We start from the raw sequence: 26,050 nt of genomic DNA on the forward strand, positions 1-26,050 counted from the left end.
TCCCAGACCAAATGAAAATCGCAAAAATCAGACCGATCCACAAGAGTGGAGACAAACGAGATTTCACCAACTATCGACCTATTTCAATATTACTGCAATTATCGAAAATTCTAGAAAAACTGTTCATGAAAAGGCTGGACAAATTCATAGAAGATGATAATATCATACATGAAGGCCAATATGGGTTCAGAAAAGGACGTTCAACAGCAATGGCTATAACTGACACCACGGAAAATATAAGAGATGCATTAGAAAATAATTTATTTGTATTCGGCATTTTTTTGGACCTTAAAAAAGCATTTGACACAATAAACCATGTTATTCTGGAAGAAAAACTTCAAAACTACGGCATTAGGCACAACGCCCTAAACTGGGTTAAAAGTTATATGAGAAATAGGAGACAATATGTGGACTTTGAACAAAACATATCAATATGCCAAACCATACAATGTGGTGTACTACAGGGTTCGATTTTAGGGCCAAAACTGTTCATTCTATATATAAACGACAGAATATAGAGCACTAGGAGTGTGGATAGATGAGAAACTGACCTGGACAAAGCACATACAAGTAGTTAAAAACAAAGTTGCCAAAAGCAGCTACATCCTATGGAAAATACAACAAATACTACAAACCAAATCACTGAAGACAATCTATTCTTCCCTTATTGGGTCACATTTAAATTACTGCTCAGAAATCTGGGGAAACACCTACAAAACGTATCTTGAACCTTTATTTAAACTTGAAAAAAAGCAATTAGGATTCTATATAAAGCATCACACAACGCACACACAAACGAACTATTTGAAAAGGCCAAATACCTTAAACTGCAAGAAATAATACACTATAACACACAAATTCTAGCATTTAGGGCATCACTAAAAACACTCCCAAACAAAATACAAAAACGTTTCATATACAAACAAACTGCTTATGAACTAAGACATAATAATGTGTTTATACAAGAAAGGATTAAATCTAACATTGGAAAATACAGCACTGTCAATAGAGCTATCAACAGCTGGAACAACCTTGATGCAGAGACAAAACAAGCTGCAAACTTGGCCAGATATAAAGAAAAAACTCGGAACACATTCTTATAAGAATACGTGATCAACACATCAACGAGATGGAATTTATCAACTGGTCAATGAACACAATTGACTCAATCTAAAAGAAAAGACCATCACAACAACACGAGGAACGCAAACAACGGCTGGGAATGAAATCTGCAGGGAAGAAGGACGACACGAACAACGATGGAGAGGAGGAGGAATAAAAAAAGACAACACCGACTACAGATGAGAATGAATCCTACATCAAAAAGAACAAAAAAAAAAAAATTGTAATTGTGCTCAGAAGAAGCAAAGACTGTTTGACCAGAGAGACAAGCGTTGATGTAAACTTTCTGTGTTTTAAACAGGGGACAGGACCTAGATAAGCAAACTGCTTCTCTGTCTCCTTTTTCAACATGTGCAAAACAAAAAAAAGAAAAAACAAAACTTCTGTGAATGCAACCATGTCGGAAATAAACTGAATAAATAAATTAAAAAATATATATATAAAACATTAAAAAAAACACTGAGACCGGGCTTTTGATGGCAAAATTATTATTATTTTTGCTATCTGGTTCAGAGTTGAATGGATTTTTTACTGTATTTTGGCGTTCCTCCAACTTTTCTCCCATCATTCTGCACACACGTAACTTCCTCTTTCTCCCCAGCATGCAGAGTGTCACTGCGTTCCCCGTTTTTTTATGGTTTTATCTCACCATCGCCACACTATCCATGAGTTCCACATATGCTCTGGTCGAGTGTGCGCTGCTGGGAACGTCAACTCTAGAGCCATTTTCTGACTCGTAAACGCCTTTCCTCCTCTCCATCTGAGCTCTGCTGAGCATGGATGAACTCTCATCCAGAGGTGCGCTGCTACCTCCTACATGTCACCTATTATTTTGCTATCTGGCTCACAGGCTGGGGGTATTTTGTACCTTCTAGTAATCCCCGTGAAAAAACACAAATGATGAGTTACCTCGTGAGTGGCACTGAGTGAGTTAATATAGACATAGTGACATGTATGAACTTTATCTTGTGTTAGTGGAGATTTTTCTGGTGTTTTAGAGACTCTGACATGATTGCAGGAGTTACTGTTCTAATCAGTGGCTGCTGCCGTTAGCTCGTCCCCCCTACACATCTCACAGAGGGAGGTGGGATCTCGGCAACCGCTCGCCTTGAATAAGCTTCTCTTATGTTTACACGTTATCCCATCTGTTTTCACTGTCCCCCTGACACCTGTGTGTGTGTGTGTGCGTGTGCGTGTGCGTGTGCGTGTGTGCGTGCGTGCGTGCGTGCGTGTGGCACGGGAATCAACGAGGACACAAAGTGATCCGTTCATCCTCAGTGTTTGTGACTTTATTCTGCTGCTTCTCCACCTTGGTCTGCCTTTTTCCGCTTGATTTGCCGTGCAACTGTTGTTCCAAACCCTGTGATGGAGACTTCTGCTGCACGTTTACTAGCGACGGTCCTTGAACGTGCCTGACTTCAGTCGAGCAGCCAATAGTAGCGTCCAAAACAGCTCATGGAGCACATGTGTTTGTAGATAGATCTCTGATTGGCTGAAGTCCAGCATCACGTTCCCGTACTTCTAAAGCTCATTTACAGAGCCAGGAGAAGTAGCTGAGATTCACTGTCCACTCAGAACACTTTGGATTACAATATGCTCAAAGATGATTATGGATTTTTCACCAAATGATGCCCAAAATAAAGTTACATACTGCAGCTTTATTTTAATTTTCAATTTACAATTATGTTAGCAAAAGGTATACAGAAGTAAAGAAAAAAAGAAAGGGGGGAAGGAGAGAAAAGAAAGGAAAGGAAAAAGGAGGGAAAATATACATTATAATATATAATCATAATATGTTGATTATTGTAGTAAATAATCCATCTGTGATCAGTGTGAGTGGATTATCTCAGTCACATTAACACATTATAGTGTGTTTATACTGTGGTCCTATAGCTCATATAGCTGTAGCTACAGGTCTGTGTGACATGAATGTAAAGCATCAGGTGAAGATAGAAACCAGTTTTTGGTCGATAATCCACAGCAACGTGACAGAAGTGGAAACATAATGATGTTTGTTGGAACCGGTATGGATGGATGTAGAACATTATACGATTTCACTCCAAACGGACCAGGTTCTATTTGTGTTTCTCATATGTAGCATTAGCAGAGAAACCCACAGCATCCTCACTGCATACATTTCACGTATTATGTTGAAGGATTCATTTTCACACCTAAATTGCTCCTATTTGTATTCATTTACGAGCCCCACCATGTTTGTTTTTTTTCTTATCTCACACTTGTTATATTGAAGCCCTTCAGGAGTTTTTCCTCCTGCCGTGACCACAGGTATCGATTAACGTCAGTGTTTGGAATGATAATCACTGCTGTGCTGCTGCCATTTCAGCATCAACGTCTGTTTCTCCTTCCTGTGGTTATCGTTTTCTGAAATGTCACTTTATTCTGTCAGCGCAGCCTCAGGGGGAGGAGCTTTCATTAATGATGCTGTTATTGGTGGTCTGATCAATCCTGTGGGAAACTAAAACATGAGTATTCATTCACTCACTCACTCACTCATTCATTCATTTTCATTTTCATTTTCATTTTCATTTTCATTTTCATTTTCATTTTCATTTTCATTTTCATTTTCATTTTCATTTTCATTCATTCACTCATCCATCTCTGAAATGCCTTTGGAGACGGCTTACGGTAGATAAATGAATATTCAATTCATGGGCAACAGTTCTGATGGACATTCCTGCAGTCAGCATGCTAATTACACGCTCCCTCAGAACTAACGACATCTGTGGCATTGTGCTGTGATTAAACTGAACATTTTTAGAGTGGCCTTTTATTGTGGCCTTCCCCGAGGCACACCTGTGCAATAATCATGGTGTCTAATCAGCATGTTGATGTGCCACACCTGTGAGGTGGGATGGATTATCTCTGCTCGCTAACACACATTTACACACATTTGTGAAAAATATTTGAGATTAATAGGTCTTTAGTGTTTATAGAAAATGTTTCAGATCTTTGAGTTCAGCTCAGAAAAATGGGACCAAAAACAAAATCATTGAATTTATATTTTGTTCAGTGTGTTTTTATCAGTAATAACTTTTATCAATTAGTAAACATTTCAGGCGATCCCACATGGGGTCACGACCCCATGGTTGGAAAAAACTGGAAAAATGTTTCCCTGTGCTATATATACATTATATATATATATATATATATATATATATATATATATATATATATATATATAATAACTATTCTTTCCTCTGTTTCTTATTTCTTTCTTTCTTAATGTGAACTAGTGATATCTGTGTGTTTGATAGATCTGCTACTGCGGTTTCTCCAACAACTAAAGTCATTAAAGTGTTTTCGTCCCCTGAGGAACTCAGTGAAAGATGCTTGTTGGAGTCGTATAAGGTCAAGTGTAAAAATCTAGTGAAATCCCAGGGAAGGGATATTTGACAGCAGCGTTCCTTCTTCCAACATGTCTAAAGTTTCTGTTTATTGTTGTTGTTTTTAAATCAGTGACCCTTTCATTTCACGTGTAGATGAACTCCTGAATCGGCCCCTGAGGAGTTGGTTCTTTACCCAAACTGTGTTTATTGTCAGACTGGATGGTTTGTCTGAATGTGGCTGGTTTCCATCAACCATCCACAGTACGTTTGCACTTTGTCATCTTTGTGGTTATAATTATTAAAGCTTATGCTCACGTTGAGAGTCTGTAGCAGACTACAGCAGTATTCTTTAATGTGCTTTATCGACTGACGTGTTGTTAGTAATTAGAGTAGTGGTTCCCAAACAGGGGTATGCAGGGGTGGACTGGCTTTCTGACAAAGTGGGCCGGTCCGTTTTGTGTTTTTTGACGAGAAACTAGTAACAGGTGGTAAAAATGGTCAGGATGTGGCAAAAACGTGGCAAGAAAAGCGTAAAAAGTGACTAAAATGGGCAAAAAGCAGTCAGGAATAGCAAAAAATGGGCAGTTAAGGAGGAACTAGGTGGTATTTAATGAAAAAAGGTAGCTTAAATGGGCAAAATGTGGCAAACAATAGTCAAAAAGGGCAAAAATGTGGAACAAAAAAGGAAAAATGTGATGAAAAAATTAATCAACTGGTTTTTATTGGGCAAAACTTAGCTTATTTGGATGAAAAGTGGCCAAATAAATGAAAGAAAGGACAAAAAACAAAGTGTCAGAACTTTTTGAAAAGGGGTAAAAATTGGACAAAGGAAGATGTAAAATGACCAAAGGAAATATGTTAGGGGTTAAAAAGTTTCCTTCTTTTTAGGTTTTCTGAGGAAATTAAAATGAAAACATAAAGAGCCTTATGTTGAGAATCACTGATTAACAGTAGTATTGCTCAATAAAATATATTTTCTTTTAATTTATTGAAACATGATTATTTTATGCTGCTGAGGCCTTTTTATCACACTGCTGACAATAGGAGACAATAATTAGCTCTATTTTATGAGACTGCATTTATTTAGGATTAAACTTAAGCATTGGTGTTTTTATTTATTTTTAATAAATTCACGTTAAATTCCACTCATTGATCGGAATTTGTAGGTTAAGCATTATGGAACCAACATTCAAGACACAGTCAGGGGGTACTTATGATGGGAAGAGGGGGTACACATGATTTAACAAAAATGCAAAGGGGTACAGGGGACAAAAAAGATTGGGAACCACGACCTTAGATCCTCCAAATGTTCCTGTTTGTTTCACAGTTTACACCTGTTTCCATTTCATCGTCTTTCCCTAATCAGTGCCATTACATAGAGTAACCATACGTGTCCTCTTTTCACGTCATCATCCGGACCAGATTTTACAAGCTCATCAAAATAACCAGGTTTCCCAGGGACCCTGAACGCATCAAGGGTAACATATAAATTTAAAAGAACGTAACTCTGCTAATCTTTGCTCTATCTGAGAAATCCCACCAGTTTCTGAAAGATAAGAAGTTGCTCTGCAGAATTTTTACATTTTATTTGTGCTGCCCAAATGTCAAGGAGCCAGAAGTATTCAGTGGTCTGTTGCATGTTGTTCCCTTATTTGTTTTACAAAGAGTAACATCCATTCCTGGCAAAAAGTTGTTGTTTTCAGTGGTAAGCTTTGAAAACTAATTAAAAATAAAGTTCAAAAGAGCTTTGCTTTTTCCAAAAGTGACTTTTCTTTAGAAAAGGTTACAATAGCAAAATGCACACAACTCAATATATGGCTTCACGTGAGAGGAGACAAAGAAAACAGAGCGTAAAGTAAAACAGTGAAATAGGACAGAAAAGAAAAGAGAAAATGAAACAAAAAGAGGAAAACTCACCATTTTTAGATCAATCAAATATAATCTATACATAATGGGATCATTTTCTGTAGAGTTTTTCCTTTAATGCCATCTTTCATTTTAGAGTCATTTTCAATAAAAATAACTCTCAATGGTACATTTCACCATGCTTTAGTTCACTTTTGAGAGATTCTAACAACAATATTTTTGGCTTGTGAAAATGCTGAGTGGCCATAACTGTCAGCCTCAGGGGATCGTAAATGATTAAGTGGATGTCGAGCACTAAATATCTAAATATTAGACTGAAAGATCAATACAAAGAGTCTTAGTATCTGCTCACTTTCAGTCAAATATACTAAAAAAAAACTCATGGAAAAGTACAACATGAGGCCTATGGACAATAACATGTATGATGAGGACTTTTTAAAGTTGAAAATGGCAAAACACCAGCAAAAGAGTGACTCATGATTACAATAATATGAATTATGACATTTTCTGCTGATGACATGAGTTATTAAAGTGTGGCAACAACTTGTAATGTTTTTTCTAATTTCTTTGTGTCTAAGGATCTAATTCTCCTGCATTCTCCTCACATGAAGTTACGCACGTTTCTCTGACGTGTACTCTCTCATCCAGACTCCAGACACGCCCACTGCCTTTAAATGGACCAAGCCCACATAAGTCTGTAGGAAGGCGGGGCTTATGCAATTAATTTATAAAGAAGGTGGACTTTGTCATGATGTCATTTGTTTTTGGCTGTGTGTAAAACATAGATTATGGAGTTTTCCTAATACGTGAAGAATCAACACTTTTATTTTGGGAAAAAAAAGTCAGTTTCACACGGTTTATCTTGTTGTTTGTCCCTAAAGTGTGGATCAGACTTTATTTTTTCAGTTTAAACCTAAACGAACCCAACAGTTAAACGTACTACTCATACTAACGTACTACTCATGTTAACGTACTACTCATACTAACGTACTACTCATACTAACGTACTACTCATGTTAACGTACTACTCATACTAATGTACTACTCATGCTAACGTACTACTCGTACTAACGTACTACTCGTACTAAAGTACTACTTGTACTAACGTACTACATGTCCTAATGTACTACTCATACTAAGTGTGACACCTAAATGAGTATGTAATGCTTTCACATTAGTTTTTAACGCTGTGGGTTCCAAATGCCTCCTGGGAAACTTGGAAGTATACTTCAGTGGGAACGCTCATCATCCTGACCATACTATAGTATATAGTAGACAGTATATAGTAGACAGTATGTACTATAGTATATAGTAGACAGTATATAGTAGACAGTATGTACTATAGTATATAGTAGACAGTATATAGTAGACAGTATGTACTATAGTATATAGTAGACAGTATATAGTAGACAGTATGTACTATAGTATATAGTAGACAGTATATAGTAGACAGTATGTACTATAGTATATAGTAGACAGTATATAGTAGACAGTATATAGTAGACAGTATATAGTAGACAGTATGTACTATAGTATATAGTAGACAGTATACACTATAGTATATAGTAGACAGTATATACTATAGTATATAGTAGACAGTATATACTATAGTATACAGTAGACAGTATATACTATTGTATACAGTAGACAGTATATACTATAGTATACAGTAGACAGTATATACTATAGTATATAGTAGACAGTATATACTATAGTATATAGTAGACAGTATATACTATAGTATATAGTAGACAGTATATACTATAGTATTTAGTAGACAGTATATACTATAGTATACAGTAGACAGTATATACTATTGTATACAGTAGACAGTATATACTATAGTATACAGTAGACAGTATATACTATAGTATACAGTAGACAGTATATACTATAGTATATAGTAGACAGTATATACTATAGTATGCAGTAGACAGTATATACTATAGTATACAGTAGACAGTATATACTATAGTATACAGTAGACAGTATATACTATAGTATACAGTAGACAGTATATACTATAGTATACAGCAGACAGTATATACTATAGTATACAGCAGACAGTATATACTATAGTATACAGCAGACAGTATATACTATAGTATACAGTAGACAGTATATACTATAGTATACAGTAGACAGTATATACTCATTGAGTTTGTAGTGTGTAGTATGGAGTGAGACACTGGGAGGGGGACTCCCGATGCCTTCAAGAAACTAAAAATTATTTTTGAACAATTTGAGCTCATTTTTGCTTGTTTTTAACCCTTTTTCTGTGACTACACCAAAACTTGCCATTTTTAAACCTATTTTCATATTTTTTGCTACATTGCACTGTTTAGTATCTTTCTCTTATGTTCCTCAGCTTTAAACGAGGAATGACACATCAGACACAAAGTGTTGAAATGATCCGTCAGCACTTTGTTACTCCCTGAGAAAGCTTCAGAAAGATGAAAACCACCATGTTTTAAAATCAGAATAGTAAAAATGTGTGAGTGCTGCCACTTCTCCATCAAGCCTCTCTTTATTCGTCTCTCATCTGGTCCCAGAGCCGTGTTTAAATGGCAGACAACGATGGCGGGGGCCACTCAGTGGGTACTTCATGGAAATGGATTGAAATGGAAATGAGGATGACCCCCCCACAGCCTTCAGACATTTCTTCTTTCTTTTCTGCTCATTCAGCCTCACAGTTTGCCTGTCTGGACTCAGACTCAACACAACATTCTCAGTTTGCTCCATGTGCACCAAAGTGTTTAAACAAGATTTGAATGTCGTCACATTCTTCCTCACTCAGACCTGATAGCATTAAAGCTAAAGTGGAATCGGCTTTATTATGTCATTACAATGCAACAGCAGCATTATTACATTTCAGGGTTTCTATCCAGGATTTGGTTTGAATCATTCTGAACACTGTCCACTCAGTATCTCAGTTTGATGGGATTGTCATACCAGCCTGTCATTGGCCAATCTGGTTAGAGGTCTGGGCCTGGTTAGTGGTTGGATGGGAGACCACTGAGTATTCCAATTGCCACAGTGGGGGACAGTCGCTCCAGTGGTATCTGTCATTGGCCACGTTTACATGGGAGCTTTAATTCCTCTTTAAATCAGAATAAAGTTAATTCCTCTTTAACCTGACCATGTAAACACTTAATTCCTAATGCTAATTTAATACTGAATTAAACTTAATTCTGAATAAGGTGGCTGGTTTATTCCATTTTTAATTCCAATTTATATATTTGCTCTTTCTTGTAAACAGTTAACAACACTTAATTCTGCTTTAGGTTAATTCCGGTCGTTTTGCGACACTATTTAATAAGAGCCTTAAAAGACATGGATATGGTGAAGAAAGGAGACGGATGGAGGCATAAACATGTGGACATGGACACATGGACTTATCAAACGCATCCTCATTCTGCTGCACAGGCTGTAATATCACCAAGTTTATCATTGTAACGGTTGTTAGAGCTACTATCTTTACCAGTCAGCAACTATTTATTCCTGGTTATTGTTTTGCAGAGTTTTACTGGATTTATTTATTGGTGATTAGTTCATATCTCTTTCTGCTCTGTGGACCAAAGTGTTATTGTGTCGCTGCTGCTTCAAAACTACAATCAAAATAAAACAGTTTTCATGTGTGGTGGTCTGTGTTACAGCCCACAATAACAGCTTTGTTGTGTGTTTTTTTTCCCGATCGACGTGATCGACGTGATCCATCACGTTCTCCCTCTGTCCAATCAGAGCCTTTCCGAATAACTAATTACAAATTAAAAAAATATAATGTAACTGTGGCCATTGTGTGCTTGGGCAAGGCACTTCACCCTCATTGCCTAGTATGAATGTAGTGTGTGAATGAGTGTTGGTGGGAAGGTCACTATAGCAGCCTTGCTTCTGTCAGTCTGCCCCAGGGCAGCTGTGGCTACAATAGTAGAGTGTTTATGATATAAAATCCAATGCATTATTATTATCATTAGTGCGTCGAATGTGACTCGAGCTGAGTTTTAAATGTGCAGTGGAGATTCATGAACACTTGCACTGGTAATGACTGCTATTTAAAGAACAGGACCAACTACAATATGATATGATATAATAATAATAATAATTATTATTATTATTATTGTTATTATTATTATGATAACTCAAATGAACAGAAAACATAGACCTCCACTTCTGTTTGAATGTTGTGTTCTTGTTTTGGAACTAAAAAGTGAAAAAGATTCAAATATTTATAAAATAATATAATTAAAGTATTTTTCCAAAAATCACCAAATGAGTCTTTGAGTCTTTTCCAACCTTTATTATAACCTTGTTTTCCCTCTTCCAGGTCTTTCAGGGTCTGATCTCGGTTTCCTACAATCTCGGTGACGGCGATCACAACCTCACGTTGCCCGCCTATCGTCTTGACAACGGCGAATGGCACGAGGTGTTCCTCGATCGTCACGATAACGAGATGACGCTGAGACTGGATGGGGGCGGGGGGCAGCGAGAAGTGTCGGGGCAGTGGGGCAGAAGTCGAGAGATTGTCATCGACCCCACCGTAGTGATGCTCGGAAACACGTTTCCATCTGGAATCAACAAGAGCTTCCAAGGTAGGAGATGTAGAAGAAAAGTGAGAGCTGACTGCATGAAAATGCTTGTGGGGCAAACTTTCAGACATAATGATGTCAAAAACCCTGTTAAGCCCCACCCTCTTTTCTCTGAAAATCACAAACCCACAACAAATAATGTTTTCTAAGCCTCTACATGACCTACAGTATATTTTCCAAATTGAAGTAAATACTATATGATACTAGGTGTCAAATCATGTTTAAAATACATAAATCTGTAGTCCACCCAAAAAACCCTAGAGATTTATATAAAGCCAATTCTCAATAGGGAAGGCTACAAAGGCAGAAATAATTGAACTAATGTATGGGCAACTGCAGCAAGTTTGGTGATGATAAGAAACAATTGGCCGAAGATACACATTTTTGTATGAGAAAGAAAAAGTTCAAGAAACAGCCCAATTTGCCACAACTGTACAAAAATTGCCAGAAGTTTGGGAACAAGTGTAACTGTAATATGTCAGTTAAATTGATTCATTTTTAGTCTTTTGACCTGAAATAAACACACATCCATTTTTATTCAGGTTTCTACTGTGCCATGCGTAATGCTATTTTTGGTTCCACTCTTTGATGCTATTACGCATGGCTGTTATTCAACAATGCTTTGACCAATCAGAATATTTGACACAGCTTTGTAAAGCTCACAACCTGTAGACATTGGTGATATCAAACTCTGTGGGAGTGGCTTTAGCCCTGGTCAATCAGAGCTGCATAAAGAGGGACGTGAACATTTTACGCACAAGTGCTATGTACTCATTGGATGGATTTCTCTGATGATACAATATCTATATTTATCAAAATGAAAATGTTTAAAAAGCCAATGAAGGTCATTAGGTGTTAGAACAGGAACCATTGAGTTGTGTGATGACTGTGACCAACTTTCATGTTTTCCATTCCACTCCGTTACCACAAAAGGTAACGGAGTGGAAAGACCTTCATTATTCAACTCCATGCTAAACAAACTGCTATGCTGCTAATACAGTGCAACTAACATAAAACATTAAGCTAGCTACTGATACCTTTACATTACAGGATTTTTCACATCCCAAATGGGCCCCGAATGAAAATTGTGCCTATACTACGACTTACGTTGACAGTATTCACGTCAAAGATTGTGAAAATTGGTGAGATCTACTAAAGCTGTTGTCATTCATGTGTAAAAAAAAAAAGGGTGTGTGCATGTGGAAGGATATTATTGTATAAAATACTCTCCTAGTGCATGCATGACAGTGTGTGTGTATTTATTAATATGCTGCATGTTACAAAACAATGTGGAAAGGAAATAAATATGTTCATTATTTGGGTTAGAATTCTGTTCAGCGCTGCAGCAACATTTAATTGTAATTGTTAAAATTCAAATGTTTAAAATGCTTCTTTTGCTCAAATAAATATGATTGTATTTCTACCAGTTGCTCCAGTTGCACGTTTTCTAATGGGTTCTACCTCCTCTTTTGTATCTGTCAAATTTGCCTTTTCTTTGAAGAGCTAATTTTCTAGAAATGCCTCGCTCCATGTATCTTTTATACCAACTTGTGATGATTAATGCTGCTGGATCTTCTTACTGAAGTCAACTTTATTCGTTTCCCTGACAGAGAGAGCAATAGTGTTTTTGAAGAAGGATTATTTAGCCCAAGCATGATTAAAAATTACCTGTCATAGTTGGAGAAACACTTTATGTACGACCTCGGGCAGATATGCCGACAGTAATTGGGTAAAAAATATTTACAGTAAATATATATATATCTATACGAAGCAGTGGAAATTCGCAAGGGTGTATTTTCATCACAAATGAGCAATAGGAAACTGTCAGAGTATAATAATAAGAGGAATAGATCAGTGAAAGGGTACAGATGTGAATTCAGAGGCAAACAGCTGTGCCTCGGGCAGGAAGAGACGCCATTGGTTTATTAAAACTAGAAATGTTAAAGGTGGTGGACAGGACAGCAGGATATGGGTTCCAACATATCAGTCAAACTGGAAGAATGATCATAACATCCCCTATTTCATTTCAGCTCAGCATAAAAGAACTGGAAGAAAACATGTAAAGATACACAGTGTCCCTAAACAATGCTTTAAAACTGCCAGAGATGATAAAGATGAGCAGATAAAGTCATAGTGCCTCATAATTAAATATATCAAAGATAATTTGCTAAAAAAAAAAGATGTAAAAGGGTGAAATTGCTGCTGGAAAGTTTGTCTCTTATTGATATTGTCAGAAAAGATTGTTGCATTGAATTGTGGGATGTGGAGTTAACCAGAAGTTATTTTTTTTGGGGGGGGCAAACACAATAAATAACGGTAATAATTAGGTTAAAACACTTATATACGCCTGCATTTGTCTTTGCGTGAACGCCCCTCACAGTGGTTACCCTCTCACATACTGTATGTACATTTATGTATCTAAGATATGTTGAAATTTTTGTGCCATCAGGACAAATTCAGGTTATTGTAACACAAGATATTTACCTGCTGCATGAGTGTCGGTGCGTTACTCACATCAATCATGCACCTCAACAACCATGTTAGTGTCCATTACAACTCTGAACTAGCGTGACCATATTTTCATTTCCAAAAAAACACTCGGGACGACCTTTTCATACTCAAATTACTCAATGTTTTCTTGAATCTACCTTGTGATGGCAAAATGCAATAGTAGATAGACAAGTTATTATTAAAGATTAATGTACACACTTAAATACTTGCTACAGAAAAGCAGAACAACAGTTATTAATCCAGAAATTGTACTTATTTTACCCTTAACTTCCTACATTTTAAGTTTCTTCCAGTGGCTCCTTTGTTTTCAAACCCCTGAACCTCCATTGAGGTTTTATTATCGGGGAGGATCGTCATGCATAAATATTTTCAATAAATCCACCAGTAATTGGTCTCTTTCAATTAATTTTGGATTTTGGTCTCTGCTGCGTTTCTGACGATTTTGTGGAAATAAAGCGGCATCTTGAATGATTCTGTCACATGTGATTCAAATGACCGTAATGACAATAAACGCCTTAGCTTTCAGAAACGGGTAGAATTTCTCTTATAGAGCAAATATTATGGAGTTAATGGTCTTTAAAAATAACATGTTCTCTGAGATGCATTCAGGGTCCCTGGGAAACCTGGACATTGTCATGAGTCTTTAGAATACGACCGAACAGTTCGTAAAAGAGGACGTATGGTCACCTTAACTAAACATGGGCTGTGGTATCTGGTCCAGGGATTGGCAGCAGATCATTTACGTCCTGTACCAACATGTACTGACGTTGTGTTGGAGTTCATCAGTGTGTGTGAAACATGCGCCTCATTTCCAATTTATAGAATTCAGTCCTCGAAGCTTCTCTCATACGATGGAAACGTGTTTTCTTTGAGGCGTTAATACGTTGGGAGTGTTTTGTTTCATCGACTCATAAACAACCCAAAGCTCTTATTTAATTGACTATTTGAGCATTCAACAATATTTTTCCACTTCCATTAAATTCTTGTTTTTATGGACTCCCGCAGGCTGCCTGAGAGATCTACGCCTCAACGGTCGCTACATGCCACTGGACAGCCACCCACGTGACGGGGTCTCCCAGGTCAGCGCGCAGGGGCTTTCTGTGGGCTGCTCGTCAGACTCCTGCAAACGGAACCAGTGCAGCCCCCCCTTGACCTGTGTGGATCTGTGGAGAGTGCATGAATGCAGGTAAATACATCAACCAATTAGAGCTGCAGCCTGCACGTAACCATGACTTTTTTAGTCGACTAATCACAATATTTTTTCTGTTTTGAAGCACATATTTTATACTGTTATTTTACCACCTGTGAACATGTCCCTATTGTACTGTGACAGCAGATTTTATCGAGGAATTTTGTAGTGCAGTTGTTATATTTAACACATAAAATATCATTGAAATCACAATAAAATCATGAACAAATTAAATATCACAAACTTAAACGTCTGTCGTCGATCCTGTATTCATGCCAGATTAGAACTCTTGCCCACTTTCACCTTTAACACTGTGCAAACATCTCATCTCCTCTGTAGAAGTGTGATTGTGGGTTAATGTGCAGCACTCAGGTTGAGTAAACACAAAATGAACGTGATGACATAGTTGATGGTTTGAAGGACACAGTAACTGCTCTCAGGGCTGCAGGTTGCTGACTCCTGTGCTATAAGCTCCACAACATTCATTTATCAGCTCTGGCTCCATCTCACTGATGTGATGCTTCTCCAGGGCTGGAGAAGATCCCTCATCACTCAGATTAATCCTCCCAGGCCAATCCATCGCTGGCACTAAACAACTCACTATTCTGCTGCACTCGTGAACTTCAGATTTCTACATATGATGAGACGAGAAAATACCGTTGGTCATAAAGTGGAATGAACAAAGAATGGAAGTTGTGATAATAACACAGATGTTTTACATTATTTTCTGCTCACAAGCAAGACATTTAAAAGCTGGGCTGAAAAAACAAAGTAAAGGTTAGTTCTTGGAGATGAAGGAGAAAAAAGAGAGTTCTCTGTTCCTGTGAAGTTCTAAGACCACGACGTGTCAAACTTGAGGCCCAGGGGCCAAATCGGGCCCTTCAGAGGAGTGTTTCTCAAATAGGGGTACGGGGTGGCACTACAGACGCTACGTGAGATAGAGAGAGAGGAAAATTAACAAATTAAAGCATTAAAAATATGGGGGTTTTATAATGTTTATTTAAAGTTAAAAATGATAATCACACCAAATAATACCAGAAACTCACAACTGACAACAAAAACAAAAACATACTGAATAATAAAAAGAACAGACAAAAAACAACAAAATACTATTACCAGCAACACAAAACAACAACAACAAAGAAAAATACACAAGATCACTACAAAATACACAAAAATAAACAGAGAAACATACAAAACGACACCAAAAACACACACGCTGAGAGAAAATAATTTAAATATTACCAACAACACACAAAAACGACAGCAAAAACACTCAAAATAAGAGGAAAAATATACTGAATAATAAAAACAACAACAAAACACACAAAATGATGACAGAAAGAATATGAACTGAAAATACAAAAGTCAGTCATAGTTCCACATCAGGAGGAAGACGACCATAAATGTTAAAAACTATAGAAATAAATATTTTCAGGAGGCACTAAATGCTGAAAGCAAACGAGTCAGAGAAACCATGAATCATTGTGTAAATTACCAACTAATTCAGATATCTCCAAATTAATTCAAACTCCACATTATTAGCAGGACTCACATTTTCCTTGTGCTTATATCACATGATGGCAGTTATTTTTAATCTCATTTGTTAAAACAACTCTTAGTTTTCCCCAAATCCTGCAATTTTCTTCAAATTATTCCACAAAATTTCCCCAAATTACATAAAAATGCATCACAAAATCAAATAAATTGAGAGCACAGATCCTGCAGGGAGTGCTGTACATATGTTATCATTTATTTATACGTGGAAGTGCAAACTAGAGCACAATTATGATTAAACTACTAATTCTGTGGCCCACTTAAGATAAACCACTCCGTATTTGGCCCCTGAACTAAAACTAGTTTGATACCCCTGGTTTAGACTTTACCAAATTCTGCAAATAAATAAGAAAGTTCTACTTAGAACTCCCAACCAGGGCTGCATGGATAGTATTAACTTGTATTATTCACACTGATGTATGAGAGAGAAGGTTCCTCTCCTCTGACGTATGTAGAGTCTGTGTCTCTGGAAAAACAAAAGCTGTAAAGCATGCTGGGATTTAAAAGTTCTCAATTACGCTTTTATATATTTACTCTTTTTATTGACCTCTCAGCATTTGATACGTTGACCATAACATTCTGCTTTATATATTACACGTTTTAGGACTCAATGATTTTCCACTCACGTGGTTTAATAGGGACCTCCCAGTCACGTGACCCTAGCCGGGTGTGAACGATGAACAACTGAGCAGAACGTCATGTTGTTGCACTGTTTATCATCCAAAAAAGCTCATTACAAGAGGAAAATAAAGGACTTTTGGTTTTAGAATTAAAAATTGAAAATCAACTGATTTTAAATTGTTTGTTTTTATCCCTTTTGATCCTGATGAAGAAATATGCCTTGAATTTGAAAAACAAAAATCAAATAACCACTAATATTTTGTTTTTCAACATTCACTGACGGACCAGTAGCTATAACTGAGCTGTTCCACGCCTCTCTTCTCTACTCTTTATTCTGGTTCGAGCTCATGTTGGTGGATTTTTTCACTGCTGCAAAAAAATAAATAAAAAAGTAGTCAATCATACACCATTTTATCATAAAGGGAGACAGCTAAACGTTTGATTAGCAAAAATAAATTTAAAAAAATATGAAAATTAGAAGGCTGATGTGTCCGGCTAATGACAAGCTAACGTTATGTTGAATGTTTGATACTGCACACAAACATTGCAGATTTCTATGGTAACAGTGATTTTATACCATTAAATCCTGAACTGACTGCAAAGCCGCGTGTGTTGAGTTGGAAGCCAAACACCACCATCAGCGTTTTGCCTGTTTATTGCCACTAGCCTCTTGCTTTTCCGTTTAGTTTCTTTTGGGATACGGTATAAAGATATTCCTTTAGTAGGATTAGGAATCTGATAGCATCCAACAGCACAGCATCGCTCCGACATGATAGTGACTACTCGTAGACCGTCAAAATGGCTGCTCCAAATAGAGTGATGTCACGCGGGATGTCCCTATTCATACCACGCTAATAGAACTCACACTGTTGCTGCCATTGGGACTCAATTAAAAAACGGAGTGCCACAGAGCTCTATCATCGGACTATTGTTTTTTTACCGTGTACAACAATAATATCAACGCAAACACACAAACCCTGAGGATAGAAGTCCTGTTGGGTGGGAGTCCTTCAACAGCAGAGGTGACAAAAGCTCTAATCTTCAGTACTCTACGTTAAAGTATAGATACTTGAATAAAATGACATTGGTAAAAGTAAAAGTATTGCAGTTGCTCCCTTACTTGAGTAAAAGTTGTACTTAAGTAAATTCAATAATAATAATAATAATAATAATAATCCACATCTGTCACTAAATGCTTGTTCATGTGGATTTTGTTGGGTTTTTTCCTTCTTATTAGTAATTGTATATTTTGATAGATATGATATGACTTTTGTAATTTGTGCTATATACTGTAAATTAAGTTGAATTGAATTGAATATCTTTCATTTTTTAAATAACTTGTAGAAAACTGGTTCACGAAAACAAGTTAAATCTGTTACCTTTGGACACCTGGAGAATTTAGCACTCATTATAGATTACATTTGTAAATAAACCCGCAAAAGTTCAATTAAACCCAGAGCAGCTTTATGAGTTTAACATTATTAAAAACTGGAAAATGTTAACCATAAAACTAAATCTTTTTACATTGTGACGTCATCTTTGAAGGTTTTAAAAGTAACGAGCTGATTTTTAAAATGTAAGAAGTACAAAGTACAGATTTCTGTTTAAAAAAGTAAGGAATAAAAGTAAAAAGTTGCCAAAAAAAAAACTGTAGATGCCATAAAAAAGTACAGTAATGAAGTATTTGTACTTTGTCACATGACTGTCCATGATTTACTCCAATAGAAAACAATGGGATGTTTACAGGTAGCGGAGCCGTGTGACATCATCAATCATGTGATTTCAAAATGGCGTAGTCCCGTTTTTAAAAGTCAATGAACTGAATATGGTGCATAATAATGTGTTTTGTTGGGCATAGATCTACTAACGAGGACATTTTAAAGGTTTCAGGCCAAACTTGTTAAAACTGTGGAGGATCCTTTTAATAAACCAACAATGTCTAACTTTAGACACTTTATTCACACGGACAACAGTTATAATGCATCGTTCTAATGGAATAAAATACAATCTGCCCTCAAACTTCAGTCCCTCATTCACCGTCGACAGTTTAAGTCCCTATTATTATGATTGTTGTAACGGTCTCTGGTATTTCTGTTTATTCTTCTGCTTTCTATTGTTGGATAATTGTAAATGTATATCGTTCCCAGGTTTCTCTTTTAAAAGAGATTTTAACCTCAATGACTCTGCCTGGTGAAATAAAGATTATATCAAAATAAATGAATTAAAAACATGGCAAAAAGCCATTAGGAATCATGCGTTTATTATCCTTATATTATTTCCTAATGACAACAGACCAGATCTCACCACCGTGTCTGACTGATTATGTCCCGCTGTGTCGTTCATGTCTTTGACATCGCTTCACAGTCTACAGAAGCTTTTTTTTTATGAAAACCATCTTTAACAAACCTTGATCATTCATAAGGCACCCGGCTGTTTGTATAAACTTCAATTCTTGGCTGAAATATTTTGTAATAAAGTCACGTCAGTCACATTCTTTGATCAAGGCCACATGCTGATATGTTCACTTCATTCTTATTCAGTGTTTTGACAGTTTTAAATCTATTTTTTTTTTTTTTTATTTATTTATTTTAATGACTTAATCCAAATCTAGAGGATGGTTTTATTATTGTCCGTGTCACTTTGTTGTTTATGTGACTTTTCCGCTCAGAAAAAAAAGACCTAACTTACATACAATGTTGTAAAAGCATAATTTTTCCAGCAAGTTATTTTTGTTCACTTTAAGAATAATATAAGGTTTAAGTTATTCAGACAACGGTTTTTCAGGAAGTTTACTTTGATCTGCTCACATATTTTGACTGTCAACTGCTGATCACTTTGATGTTTCCTTTACTTCAGTCAAGGAAAATTCAAAGGGATCAACAGACGCCTCTGCAGGAGATCAAAGTAAAGTCTAGTAAGTCTAGAAAACATCGAAGTGAACGGCAGATGCCTCTGAAGATGACTGGCAGTTGACAGTCGAACCGTCAAAAAATAAAAGTAATTTTTTTGAAAAACTGTTAATTTATAAATAATAAATAAAAACCTCAACATATCATTTAAAAAGAAGTCAAATAACTTAATGGAATTATTATTCACAAGTCAAGGAAACAAACAAAGCGATTGGCAGACATCAAAGTGATAAGCAGATGCCTCTGAAGAAGACTGGCAGTTGACAGTTGAAACATGTCAGGAGGTCAAAGTAAATTTCCTTAAAAACTATTTTCTGAATAAATGAAACCTTAACATATTATTTAAAAAAAAGACACAAAGAACTTGCTGGAATTATTACTCACAAGTCAAGGAAACAAACAAAGCAATAAGCAGACATCAAAGCGATAAGCAGACGCCTCTGAAGAAGACTGGCAGTTGAGAGTTGAAGCATGTCAGAAAATCTAAGTACATTTCCTGAAAAACAGTTTTCTGAATAAATGGAAACCTAACATATTATTCAAAAAGAAGTCAAAGAACTCGCTGGAATTATTACTCGCAAGTCAAGTAAACATCAAAGCGATCAGCAGATGCCTCTGAAGAAGACTAGCAATTGACAGTTAACATGTCAGGAGATCAAAGTAAATTTCCCAAAAAACATTTTTTCTGACTAAATGAAACCTTAGTTCAACCTTATTATTCAAAAGCATAATTTACTAACACGTTTGCCCCAAGAAGATAAAGTCAAAGATCCACATGAGCTGTGAGACAAAGTTAAGACTTTCATTAGTTTCCCACAGTGTGTTTTAAAAATAAAAACAGATGAGTCATCAACTTTCAGAAGCTTTTTTTCCTCAGTTCAATATTGTCAAGTGCAACGTTAAAGCCAGGAAGTCTCGTAATCAAGCTTTTTGTTCTTTTATCAGATGTTTTCCTTAAAGATAAAGATAACTTTTCAGTATGTGGGTGTATTTGAGAATACACCTTTAGTCATTAATGTCATTAAATTTAAGGTGAATGCAGACCAAAGTATCAGTTTTTAACTGCTGGTATTGACCTTTAGTAAAGCAAATATCTATTGATAATATGCATATATTCATATTTTGCATTAAAAGTATGAATATAGACAGTTTTGTATTATTTAATTACAATATTACTGAAGAAAATGCTGATGGCTGCATCAGGGAAGGGGAAAGCCAAGCAGCCCTAATCTGTTCAATTCAATTAGTCAAAAGCCAGAAAAAGATGGCAATACATAAGATAAGCTCCATTTACATAATATTACAAACAGAATATGCTTCATTTGGGAATTTATCTGCAGCTCAGAGTTTTCTAAATATTTTATCTCCTGAAATGCACAAATCTGTCCCAATGGAAAAGTTATTGTAATGAATCTCAACATTTAGTTTATAAAAATACCATCAGCTTTCCTTCTCATCTAAGTCACTCACCTTTTTTCATCCACATCCCCTGCAGACTGTCTGCATCAAAAACAAACCCAAACATACAGTAGTTGTTCTGATGGAAACTTGCTTCTTATTAAAAGTCAAACACTGAACATTTGATGGAACTGGTAAACAAGTGGGAGAGCAGAAATCAGGTTATTCTTTGGTTTTCTGGTCTTTTCAGTACATTACAGCAGGGGTTCTCAACCCTGGGGGAGGGACAACAACAGTTTGAGCCCATTTTTTTGTTTATTTTGACCTTTTTTCTGCAACTACATCAAATTTACCATATTTTAACCTTTTTTCATCTCTTTTTCTTGCCATATTTTTGCTCTTTTTAATGCATTTTTGCTACATTACTCCAATTTTTGCCACTTCTTCATCACATTTTAATGCATTTTCATTTTTTCTACTTTCAAGACATTTATTTTCCACTACTTTTTCCACCTAATGTTGCATATGTTGATCCATTATTGTCACTTTTAACCTCTTTTCACCATATTTCATGCTTATTTTTGCCAATTTAACCACATTCACGATTTGTTGTGCCCATTATTTGCCATTTTAAACTAATTATTCCAATATTGACACTTTGAACCCTTTTTCCCGCTTTTTCTGTCTGTTTCTGCCCACTTTGATTAGCAACTTTAATCCAATTTCTGTGATTTTTCAAAATCTACCTTTTTAGCCGTTTTTGGTCACATTTTATTTATGATTAAAACCATGATTTCCATCTTTAAGATGACTATAATAATAATAATAATAAATGTTTCTGGATAACAGTGGATATTATTCAGATGAATAAATAAATGTGGTTATCACAGATTCATAGAACAATAGACCATCATTTTACTGACTTTATGGATGGACCCCAAAAATCTCTCCCCTTTATTCCCCCTTATAGATGGTCCTGTCTCCACATGACTGTTCTTCAATGTTCATGTCTGTGTTCAACCACCTTCAGCTACAGTGGGGGTCCCCGCTCTCTGGGACCTTTATTATAGGGGCTCATGGTTTGAAGAGGTTGAGAACCACTGCTTTAGAGGATGGTTCTTCATTTGAAAAGCACAAGGTTTCATCCCTGATGGATAATAATCAATGTCAATGTCCATGTTTACACAGATAGCATCACTAATTTAAGACTGGCCTCTGAAATGTTTCAGAATGTACGACCTTTAGTGACCAAAGGCAGATAATGGACTTTTCAACAAATGATGAATGAAAAACATTGATATTTGAGAGAGCAGTGATGAGCGTAGGAACGTTACATAAATGGGTCAATGATGTACAAGGATTTTCATGCATAATGTTTCATAAAATGTTCATCATCAGGCAAGGTTTGCATGAATATTATGATTAAAGAAAAATAGAAATATTCATAAATCTTATACGGGACTATAATGTAACAAAATATGAAAAGATTTTGACTATTTCGACTAGATTTTTTTTCAAACCAGGAGTCATGGCCAGACAGTCGCACCAGATAATATTGGGACACTTTGAATAACGTAGAGTAAATTACAGAAGTCATTTAGTAACATTTTTGTAAAAAAAAAAACCAACCAAAGTGAGAACATATATACGTTACTACATATTTGGAATATTTTTATACATTTAAACTTTTTTTAACTAAAAGAAATGCAGTTGGACATATAATTAGGCGTCACTTCATTGACCAAACTAACACTAACACTTTATCAAAAGAAATAAGTTTTCAAATAAAACGTTATTAATGTAAAAATTATTGTCTCGTTTGATGAGATGTATAAATAAATCTCATTAAATATTGGTTAGGGCTGTGACTTTATCGCGTTAATTACAATTAATTACAGGAGAATAACACTAAAATAAATTAATGCAGTTAAAGCTGCAGTAGGTACGTTTTTCTTGGCTTCATTTGGTCAAAATCTTTAATCACCTTTGAGAATATTGTAATTCAAGGAGTTCTGATAGGAAATGGGAACTCTGCACTTTCTCTTGGTCTTGTATAAGAGGTTTAGAAATCCAGGAGCATGACGCAACCTTTCAGCGAATCCGAGATTTTTTTGCAGAGTGCTCAATGAGCTGTTTTGGGGCATAACTATCGTCTGCCTACAGTCAATGCACGTCCATGTCCTATGTAGTAAAATACAATGGCGGTGTTTAAACAAAAACACTGGATGGAAAATAATAGCCCAGTTGTGTGTAAATTGTAGCACCTCAATGCTGAACATGTAGCAGCTAGCACCTCAATGCTAACATGTAGCAGCTAGTCCCTCAATGCTATGTAGCAGCTTGCACCTCAATGCTAACCATGTATTAGCTAGCACCTCAATGCATGTAGCAGCTAGCACCTCAATGCTAAACATGTAGCAGCTAGCACCTCAAAGCTAAACATGAATGTTCTGTACTAACTACTGTTAAAAATCCAGAAAAGCATGAATATATCTTAGTTAAATTTTATTTAGTGCTTTGTGAATAATGCAATCATAATATTCTTTATTCATCTTACACATTATGTTAGCACTCAGTGATGAAAATAATTAACACTATTTAGTTGTTTAAGCTCATTTATTGTTTTTATTGATTCAGTCAGAAACCAACATACATTTAAACGTAAAACGTTGCTTCTCGTGTCAAACACAGGCCTGTGTCCAGATATTTTTGTCCTCAAGTTTTCCAAACTTTGAACCGTTTGTGTTCATCAGCATCTAAACTAAAGAGTTTGATTCCTACCTGTGCAGTCAGAACGTGAAGGAAGTAGAAAGCAACATATTTTCTCAGCCCTGTGACCCTGATGGAATCACACGTTTGCCTGGTCATCACTTCACGTGCACTACAGTAATACTTTGACAATGAGCGTTGGTTTGTTTGTCAGCAGGATGCTAACACGTAGCGAATCAAACGCTCACTGCTCTTAGCCGCATCCACTAATCTCAGCAGTTTTTCTGCCATTGGGAACATCAGCTTCAACTGAAGCCGTGCAACCTCAGAGCTTTTAATCTTTTTTCTTCCCACTCCTCTGATCCACTCAACCACATCATCCATCCACCACTTTCTGCTCTGTTTGTCTACGATGGCTCTCATCCTCGCTCTCTGCCCTCGTCTCTCCATTCTTTGTGTTTGGACGCCGCTCCTCCTGCTCTCTGCTGCTCGCCCTCTCACACACAATCACAGTCCATTTCCATCCCACTTGTTTTTGTTGTCATGCTGCTTTTCATCATTTGACCTGAATACAGGCTCTAAATACTCCAGTCTAAGTTCTACTACAGTCTCTTATGGAATGCTGTCATACGGCGGAAAGAGGTCAACAACGCCCCTTGAAACAAATGCCATGCCTCCTCAAAGGAAATATCATGTTTATAACAACAAGTGTTACCAATAAACTAAAGATATACACATTCAGTCAAAAATCTAACTCATCTCCATGAAGGCCGAGCAACACCGACCAACCAGCTGCTGGAAGAATGAAACAGACAAGAATATACTGTAGAGAACAGGCCTAGTATGTAATTATGAGACTGGAACGGACTCAACCTCACTCCCCCGTCCCCTCCCTGTTTTGAATTCACTGGTATTGTGGTGAACGCTCTAGTTGTGGAGCTGTGAGTTTAGACTAGTGACAAATGTAGGGACTTTATCTGGTGTTATTGGAGAGTTTTCTGATGTTTTAGACCCGATTTACACAAGAACGGTGCGTTTCTACGGCAACGTCGTTTTGTGTGCTTGGAAACAGAAGTTTTTAAAACAGGCTTCAGAGCGGACGTCTTTGAAAACGTGTTTGTGTAAACAGGGAAACAAAACTTTTTGTGTGACTAGCATTTAATCAGACCTACAAAGTTAGACCTGACATTGTCTGAATACGACTTTCTTAAATCCTTAACCCATTACATCCGTGCTCGCCGTGCACACATAGGCGAGTTTCTTTAATGACTCAGCTTTATTTAATAGCCACTCATTCTGTATACAACGGTAAACAACTGACATGTGACACTCACATGTCAGAGCAGACCCAAACCACTCCACGTTCACACTGTGAATGGATTGTGAATGTTCTCTCCACCTTGGATATCCTTCTCTTAGGTTTACATGAGAATAGAATCGAATACAATCATTATACACAAGGTACAACAAAATTAAGAAGCAACTACTGTGGTGCATAAAATATATATATATATTTTGTCTGTTCTTACTCTCCCTTTGATACCAGTACATGGGTCAAAACGTCTGCTTTGAAATTAGTAGAGTTTGTTCCACCTGAGAATGTTTGTGCCTTCAGAAAAGGGATGGGCAGCTCTATCAAAACTGTGATTGTATCTGATCCGAGGGTCACATGATCAACATTCATGTCAGCATTAAATAGGGATGGGACTCGCAAACCGGTTCTTTCTGAGAACTGTTTGCTTGCCGGTCAATTCCGCTTAATGGTTTTTCTTATGTGGCAAATACGTGATGATGTCACACGCAAGCAGCGTGTTGTTTAAACACTGATCAGGTGAAGCTGCTCATGTTTTCATGGAGCGATGCTGCGCTTGACGAGAAACGGACGGAGATTTACAGACACCGTACAGTTAAGCGGGCACTGGTGGCTCCGTATTTAGGAGTCAGTGATGATTTGCGATTTAGTTTTTTGTCAGTTTAGACAGTGTTTGAAGGCTGTTTGAAGTGGTCAGGACAGGAGGGGGGGGGGGCGGACGGTGCTCCTAATGAGCAGTCCCCTCAACAGCTGGAGACACCTTAAGTCCAAAACCATCTTGTATCCTTCCTGACAAGGCAAACATGCTCATTTTTCTTCTACCACAGTTGATAAGTGCAGCTGTACTTTTGGTTAATATGTTCTTTTTTACAGATGAATTATATGTTTTATGTCTGAATTAGTTTTAAATCAAGTTGTTGAAG

General features: G+C 36.6%; 1 protein-coding gene across 1 annotated transcript in view; it reads left to right on the forward strand.

The window, feature by feature from the left end:
* LOC114459565 (neural-cadherin-like) overlaps positions 1–26,050 on the forward strand; it is a 494,937-nt gene that overhangs the window by 435,321 nt on the left and 33,566 nt on the right. The window contains exons 33-34 of the mRNA XM_028441778.1: positions 10,660–10,924; positions 14,438–14,618. Coding sequence (XP_028297579.1) covers positions 10,660–10,924; positions 14,438–14,618 — 446 coding nt within the window. The remainder of the gene's footprint in view (positions 1–10,659; positions 10,925–14,437; positions 14,619–26,050) is intronic.

The sequence above is a fragment of the Gouania willdenowi genome, chromosome 3 (genome assembly GCF_900634775.1).
Source record: "Gouania willdenowi chromosome 3, fGouWil2.1, whole genome shotgun sequence".
In the NCBI taxonomy this organism is placed as follows: Eukaryota; Metazoa; Chordata; class Actinopteri; order Blenniiformes; family Gobiesocidae; genus Gouania; species Gouania willdenowi.